The 8,941-nt window shown below is 33.6% G+C and overlaps 1 protein-coding gene across 1 annotated transcript; it reads right to left on the bottom strand.

Annotated features, from left to right (window-relative positions):
- Positions 1-1,876: 1,876 nt before the first annotated feature.
- On the bottom strand, positions 1,877-3,328 carry LOC112002550 (RING-H2 finger protein ATL52). Its single transcript, XM_024034738.2, has one exon. The coding sequence runs from the start codon at positions 3,083-3,085 to the stop codon at positions 2,003-2,005; it is 1,083 nt and encodes a 360-aa protein (XP_023890506.1). The 5' UTR covers positions 3,086-3,328; the 3' UTR covers positions 1,877-2,002.
- Between the last annotated feature and the right edge of the window lie 5,613 nt (positions 3,329-8,941).

Genomic DNA, 8,941 nt, shown 5'->3' with positions numbered 1-8,941 from the left:
CAATAAGCGTAAAAAATACAAAAAATAAAAGCACGAGTGACACGTTAGATGTTGATAAATTCTAGTACCATCTTACAAACTTATAATTAATTAATTGTCATGTCCCCAACTGAGCCTTATTTTTCAAATATATATTATTATATCAATTATATGTTGTGTCCTGTACGTGCCTTTTAGTGAACACGTTTTTCTTGCTGAAGTGTCGTACTTCAAATTATAGAGTTCTGAGCATCACTGAAAGCTTTGTGAGATTGTAGTTTGTGGGATCACAAGGAGCGTGCCTCAGTTGATATTGTGTGGCACAGATCTCCCATGCCATAATTGCTCTCAACTGATTGAGTTGAGAAGAGGCCAAAAAGAGAGAGTCTCCACGCAAATTGTCACGCATGCTTCAGAGCTAAGGCAGCATATTATTCTCTACTCTTTAGAATGTGACAGACATTAGAATAGACGGTGGAATGGTTGAACACATGAGCCCGTTAAAGAAAGTAACAGGGACCACTAGTACTAAAAGTGTGAATTTGAACCGTGGAGCTTGTAATGGACTAACCAAAAGCTTGTAGTTTTTCATACTATGATAATGTGATTATTTGTACAGACTCTTTTTTTTGTGGGTGCTCTATGCACAAAAAGTCCTTATGAATTTGATGTTTTTCTTAATAATTGCAAACTTCCTTTCAAAAAAAGTAACGTTACATCAACAATATTTTCGCAAAAAATCTTAGATAGCAAACTGCTATTAGTAGGTATAAAAAATAATGTAAACAATGAACTCAAATTAGAATCAATCATAACCTCTAACTTAAGACTTCTTATGAAAATATCATAGACATAAAATTACTCTTAAAAATTAACCTTAATTCAAGTTCAGATGAAAGATCTCTATCACATAATTAAAGTGTGGGGCTATTATTCAGGGCAACCTGGAATGGGAATCTTCTATGAGCATGCCCGTTTGGCAGAATATCAATATCAACCCACTTGTGCAGGCCAATTTAGGTTAGTTGGCTGCTAGTTATATAGTATATAAATTAGAAATATGTCTTTTCAATATATGGGGTTAATTAATAAAAATGAATGTATAAATTAAAAACAATGGACAAGACAAAAATTATCTTTCTATTATTATTTTTTTTAATATGAGCCTATTGTGGTTTAACTAACTCTTTTGACAAAAAAAAAATACATATATATGAACCTATAGTGGTTTAACTAACTCTTTTGACAAAAAACAGAAAGAAAGAAAGATAGCTATCTTTCATTGATTTGAAATATTTGTTACATAAAAAATGACTCTGGACAAGAGGAAAGGAAAAATATCAATTTATATTAGTTACAGCTTTTGATAGCTGAAATCTTAAATATAATAAAGTAAACAATGTTTCAATTTCCATACTACAACTTTTGGGGAAGTAGTTCCTAGTTAGAGTTAATTATTTATATATTTTTCATTTAAAAAGTATAAACAAGTTTTAATTAATGACATCTTGAAAAATAAAAAAATAAAACCCACAATGAGTTGCCTCAAGCCATGTGTGTGATACAACATTTGAGATCCAACTCTTAATATAAAATGAGACAGATCAGTCCTGCAATGTCCAATCCCAGTAACTTATGCCAATTATGCATAAAGAAAAAATAAAACACATTAGTATAGTACTAATATCTTTGACAGGTTCCAAATCAATGGGTATTTACTGACTTTGGCTAAATATGTAAAGATAAAACTTAGGTACAGTACTTTTAAATTTAGAATTTTAAATTCTACAATTGAATTCAACCACATGATTAAATAATCTAAATCTTCAAAGCAAGCATTTCAAAGAAAAAAAAAAAAAAAAAAAACATTTCAGTCTAAAGCAGGAAAAGGTTAACAGATTCACAAGTGCAAGTTTATGCTTTCTATCAAATTATATCCAGGATCTCTCTTCTTTTGGGTATCTCTAATATGTTACAGAACCAAAGATATTGTGGGTATTATACATCTAGAAGAAAAAAAAAATCAATTTGGAATGTCAGAAATACTTCCTTTCCCATACCTTGTGAACATAAATCTTCCTGTGGAAATCGACCTGTTCATTCCTTTTCTATCATTTGCCTTGCAATGACTTTCTTCAAGTCCCTTTGAGGATCCAATGTCCAAAATCTCGATTGCACATTCCTCACCATTGTCGCCTTCGCGTAATATGTCAGCAATTGAAACATGGCCTTGACATAGAGAATAATTCATTGAAAAAGACCTCCTCAATGGCTGAAGTCCATCTTGTCTAATTTCAATCATGTTATCTCTTGTTTGAGAAATGTCTCCATGTCCAAGACCTGGAATTGAAGTTTTAGGCATAACATCACCACTAAGTACAAGGCTAACAACAGCCTCTTCATGAGCACCACCTTCTAAATCTTGTACCACTAGAATAGTATCATTGGCATGTTGGTATTGGAGAGCAGAAACATTAGTTGCTGGTGGAGTTTCTTGGATTGGATGAGCTGGTACTTGAGGTGGCAAAGAATTGGTAGAAGCAATAATATTAATATTGGAGCGGCAAAGAGGACAACTTGAGTGAGATTTCAACCAAGTATCAATGCATGGGAGATGAAAAGCATGGTTGCACTTTGGTAACAACCTTAGACTCTCATTTTCTTTGAACTCACTTAGACAAACAGGGCAATCAGTGCCTTCAACTGACACGTCACCTTTCTTGTACTTGCAAACTTTGATCGACTTGATAAGGGTCTCATCCAATCCAGAAGAAGCAGCTTGCAATGATTCCTGATTGATGAAATCACGATCATGGTTAAGTTCCATGGTTGTGTTACTGTTTCTACCTCTTCTCCTACAGTATTTCGAGATGATTGTGTAGTAACATACCAAGATAAAAGCACTTGCTAAGATGCCAATGACTGCTACAATGAGAGGAGAGAATTGAAAGCCTGAAGGATCATTATCATCTCCAAGACCAAAATAAGGGGGAGGAGGCATAATGATGGAGCACCATTGTGGGCAATATATGCTACAAATTTCTTGGTTACAATCCTTATATGTCGGATAGGGTGACCAAGGACTTGGGTTGTTCATAGAACCCATCAACCCCTGGATTAGAACTCAATGACTGTTAGATCTTGCAACAGTGTATGTTTACTTTCTTTCTATGTGTCTTCACTTTGACACAAAAGAAAGAGAGAGTGTGAAAATTTAGGGAGGTAGGCAAGTTGTTATAGAAAAAAGAAAGAGCAAAAAAAGGGGCTTAAATGTGAAGGGAAGCAAAGTAGATGTGGGAAATTGATGTATCTTCTTATCTTCTAGTATTTCTTTCATTCCTCTCTCTCTCTCTCAACCTTTTTTTTCTTTGTTTTATTAGTGGTCTTTGCTTTTTAGCTTTCTTTGTGGGAGATGATTGTTTGTTGATAAAGTAGATGATTTGTTGGTTGTGTTTTCTTTTTCTTTTTTTTCTTTTTTTTATTTAAATCAAAGTGACTATGGAAAATTGCAAAAGTATGGTCCAAGTTAAATGGCTATTGGTTGGTCAAGTGTTGGTAAGAATGGACTTCTTGCATTCCCCTGCGAAAGCTACAAACTACCACGCGTCAAAACAGCCCTACCAATGAAAATTTGACAAGATCGAGGACGTCTTACCTTCGAATCTTGTAATGAAAAATTCATATCACACACAAGCTATTCACGTTTTCTCCTCATTCTCATTTGAAATCATGTTTTACAAGCACGATTTTTCAATCTATATAACAGTATATGTTCGGTGAATATACATAACAAGGAATGTATAACTATCGAATATTAATTACTTATCTTTATAAAAAGTTTAAGGGAGTAGTCACGTACAACCACGTGAGTTCTTTGACATGGAAAATATTTATAGGTTATTTAAGTATAGGCTATGAAAGCTTAGCAAAGATTAAAAGCTCGAAATGAATGTCAATGGTTGCACATGGCATAAAAACAATTTCCATTTTCCAATCAAAGCATGACACTCTATCCTACATGTTACTCCGTCCTCCTTTCAAGATTCTTTCTGTTTACCTTTTAATATCGAGTGCTATGAGGAGGTCAGAAGTCCATATGGGATAGCCTTCTTTTTCGGTTTGAAATTCCCATATCTCATCCACTATGTGTGAATGTGTGATTCAATGCCATATAATGCAGACACCTTTTAAAAAGAAGAAGAGAGAAGAAACCAAAAAAAAAAAAAAAAACTGAAATAGAAAACAACTGAATAAAGAAATTGTACTTTATGAGTTGGAATTCACTATTTATGCTACTATATCCTCGTTTGAACTACAAATATAAATCGTTTCAAAAAAAAAAATTGACTATTCCTATTTTTGTATTTATAATTAAATTATAATGATATGGTAAAATTTAATCAACTCATTTCAAAATGAATAGATAAAACTTTAAGAATTTTGCAATGGTTATTGTGAGTGCCTGAGGACCGAGGATGAAGTTGAAGAGTTGCAACATTGGTGTGGGAATGCCACGGACCCGAAGAGGAAAGCCGCCCGAGGAAAGGTAAAAGTGAGTCAAGGAACTCTAAGGCATTCTTAGTGGGAGCTAGAATCTAAAGAGAGAGAATTTGTAGACATCAGGAAGCTTTTGGTCTAGTATAGCCTATTGCATCCGCATTAAATGGTGAACAATAGCTTTATCAGCCGCATTAATGAAGAAATGACATGAACAGTGTAAGTCACAGCTAAGCAGATTCCTTCCACAATCTTCTTCAAGTGTTAGAAGCGACAAGTGTCATGAAAGTAGAGAGGTTAGGTGAGAATGGATGGTTGAGATATGATAGAGGTAGAGGTACATAAGGAAAAGAATGTGCACTGAGAAAAGAATCGAGACACAGGTATCAAAAAGACATAAGCACAAAACAGAAGAAGAGAGAGAAAGGAGAGTGAACAATGTAACTATTTGTAAAAACTTAGCCTCCTCGGGCATAATTCCCTCTTGTTGTTCATTTCCCTCTCTTACAAATTCTATTGATTTGGGCCAAGATTTAATTGTGCAACTCACTGTTCTAAGTGAGCTTGGGCCGCAAGATTTTTTGGTCCTTACACTTACCTTAAGAGTTTTGGAGGATCTTAATCTAAAATATTAACGGTTGACACACTCTTATTTTTTTTTGAGCCATTACAGAGTTCCAAGAAGAGGTTTACCAATATTTAAAATTTTATAACTAGTTATTAATTTTTTTTTTCATTTAAAAAGAATTAATATTAAATTTTCTTTGAGGAAAATTTTCAAAAATAAGAAAGTTTTTTTCTTTTTCCAGCATTTGACTATTAGCCAATTCATGAAGGTTTGAACCTGACTTCCTGCGAGAAACAATTTTCTTCATGCCTCAGACCCATGTTTCAACTTTCAACCAGAAGGACTAGATAAGGAATACGTGTTGGAAAAGGTTAGGCGAGGACTACTTCAAGATACATTTGGAAAAGTTTCTCCAAGTCTCCAACCTATTATGCAATTGAAATAAATTACTTATGGACATGCTTTAGAATCACACACACACACACACAAAACCCAAACAAGGAAACTTCTCAGATTTTTTTAGTTAAGTCCATGCGCAAGACTACCAGCAATAGGCTCCAGAAACATCCCGTAATTTACCCGTGAAGCCTAGTAGTAGTTTGAGGATTGGAATGATTTATAGACACAGACATCATAGGTTTAATTCTAAGTAGGAGTTTTCCTAGATTACCCATGGTTCTGGCAGGTGTTTTCTCAAGTTTTAAAAAATTAATAATAAAAAATCTCCTAATTAAGAAAATCCAATATCATGCCCACAATTAAGATGACTTTATGAACAAATACATTGGCTAGAGCATTCACATTAAGAAAGCTAAAAAATATAGTTTTTAACTCAAAACACTATTTTATCTATTTTAACATTTTACTTTATAATGCACTCAACATCAAAAATTTTATTTTAACATTCAGCACATTAAAATATATAAACAACACAATAAAATAAATATCCACAATAAACAACAACCACAACCATCAACAAATTAAAATACTATTTTTTTTTTACACCCCACATTAACTTTGCCTTCTTTGCCTAAGTTGATTTTAGGGTATTGGTTGCTAAATTGACTTTTTGGTCAATTTAGCAACCTTATTAGGATGCTCATGCCATTTGATTAGCCAAGATTGAGTGTTGTATAGAAATTCACATCCACTTAGAATATTTCAGGTGGGTGGCTTGTGAAACAGCATACACATGATAAAAAAATAAAAATAAAATCATCCTTAAAAGTGAAAAATATTGCGAGATTTCAGACAATCAATTGCAAAGATATCTCTTAATTGCTTAGCAAACATAGAGTCATGGAATCAACAAAAAATCTCTAGCATTATCTTATCATTTTTTTTCTTTTAATTAGTAAATTACAAATTACACCCCTAAAGTTTAGAGGTGTTTCAATTTTACACCTTGAAATTTAAGAAATAAAATTTTACCTCCTAAAATTTGAGGGTGTTTGAATTTTATACTATAAAGCTTAAAAATTTGAATTTTAACCCCTGAAGTTTGGAAGTGTTTGAATTTTACCCCATTGACGTTTTAAAATATAGATTTTACCTCATAAATTTTAGAGGTGTTTGGATTTTACTCCCTAAGAAAGGGGCGTAAAATTCAAACACCTCCAAACTTTAGAGCGTAAAATTTAAATTTTGAAACGTTATAGTGTAAAATTCAAATACTCCCAAACTTCATGGGGTAAAATCCAAATTCTGAAATTTAAAGGTGTAAAATCCAAACAACCCTAAACTTTAGAGGTGCAACTTACAATTTATCCTTTTCTTTTTCTTTTTCTCTCTCTCTTTTAAACTTTACCATAGTTTCAAGTTGAATAAGTGATTGATAGTCTCATAGTCAAGAGGAAAGAAATCTGCCACTCAAACAATCAATCAAGTAATGAAAGAAGAATCCAGTCCTAGGGGCGCAAAAAATAGACGGCATATCAATCACATACAAGTTTGTTATACAAGCTGCTATGAGCTAAAAATTGCTATGCTTTTAGCTATGAGTTTCAATGATAATTTAAAATACAATGAAAATAAAAAATAAAAAAATTTGAGCGCATTCTTCTGTCAATCTAAATGAAGATACAAAGTGTGATTCAGATTTATTCTCTTTTACTATCACCAATAAATAATGCCTATGAACATTATTTGGACGGAGAGGAGTCTAGGCTCTTGCTTTCCTCTTTTCATCTAGTGCCTGCTCAAAATGTAAAAGTTCCAAGTATGAAGGTCAGATAATCTAATTCTTAGCCATATCAAAGTATTTTGAGTCAAAAGCACATAACTATGCAAGTAGTACTAATTTCTAATCAATACAAGATAAACAAAATTGCATCTATAGTTTTAATAATATTCATCTTCTGCCAGAAAGCTATAAAACCAAAGGTATTCAAAACANAATGGATTTTTTGTTAGGAAAAGGGAGATAAGCACCTTCTTACTCCATTACATTGAGGAGTCAAAATGATTATGAAGCTTGTTAGCAAAAGTTCAGGGTAAGAAAAGGAGACTACATTTTTAATTACAACGACTTTGTAACATCATTTCTAGGGTAAATTACATTTTAAACCCCATAGTTTATGGGTGGTTTCAAATTAAACCTTACACAATAAAATGCATTTCAATTCAAACCTTAGCATGAAACTTCTGAAAGTGTGGATTTTCAGTTTAAACCAATCCTAAATTAAGGGATTTAAAATGTAATTTACCTCTATTTTAACATATACACCTATATAATAGTATACTCCAAGGCAAGCCAAGTGCTTGCCTAGGCATGCGTCATGCCTCTGAACCCCAGAAGCAAGGCGACTTTAGAGAGGCACTCACCTTTAGAGCCTAGGCAAGTACTTGAGCACCTTAAGCATACTATAAGATGCTTGATGCAAGGGCCTCAATGAAACTTAGCAAAAAAGAAGAAAGAGCAGTTTTGTAATTTGGCAAAGAAAATGTATTTTAATTCAAGTTATTAGGTGACTCTTGGCAAAAAAAATTCACAATTAATGGAAGCTCAAAGTACCCAGGAACTCTGCAAAGGTATGAAAGGTCAAAGTCCAATCATATAAACTCTTCAAAAATAAGATCTTCAACTTCATTAGGTTCATCTCTTTCCTTCAAAGCAACAATCATTTCTCTCTCCAAAGACAACACATTAAACGCAAAGGAACAACTTTCCAAAGCTTCCCATTTCTTTCCAAAACATCCCATCCACCATGATAACATTTCCAAAATAGAATAAGGCATCACCCAAAAAAACACCAAACGGACAGAAAACCAAAGACCACAGCTTTCGAGCCACCACACAATGAAGAAAAAATGAACCACACTCTCCCCTGGGTTCTTGCACATGCAGTACCAATCAAATCATTTATAGTGTAGAATTAGTGAGGTGTAGGAGAGTTTTTCTCAACATCTGGCCCTCGTGGTGGGAGATGGTACTCGTGTTCTTTTTTGGTATGATAGGTGGGTTGGGTAAACTCCTCTTAAGATTCTTTATCCTGATTTATTTGAGTGTTCAGGTTATAAGGAAGCTTGTATCTTTGATGTTTTGGGTCACCATGTGGAGGGGAATGATAGAATTTGGAATTTGATCTTTTCCAGGAATTTTCATGATTGGGAATTAGAGGCAGTTTTCTCTTTTCTTGATTTTATTTACTCTCACGTTCCAAGTGGTGTGGGAGTGACAGATTACATTGGTGCCTTAAGGGAAGTGGTACTTTTGATGCTCGGTCTTTCTACCAAGAGATTCGGGGTGCTCTTTATTCCATTTTTCCATGGAAGTGTGTTTGTAAAGTAAAGGTTCCTAAAAGGATTGCCTTCTTTATGTGTACAACAGCTTTATGCCAGATTCTTACACTGGATAACCTCATGGGAAGGGGTCTGCCATTGGTGAATCAGTGTTGT

This window comes from Quercus suber, unplaced genomic scaffold (genome assembly GCF_002906115.3).
Source record: "Quercus suber isolate HL8 unplaced genomic scaffold, Cork oak 2.0 scaffold_250, whole genome shotgun sequence".
NCBI classification, from domain to species: domain Eukaryota; kingdom Viridiplantae; phylum Streptophyta; class Magnoliopsida; order Fagales; family Fagaceae; genus Quercus; species Quercus suber.
Note: the sequence above shows the minus strand (reverse complement) of the source record. Positions and strands in the feature narration are given on the sequence as shown.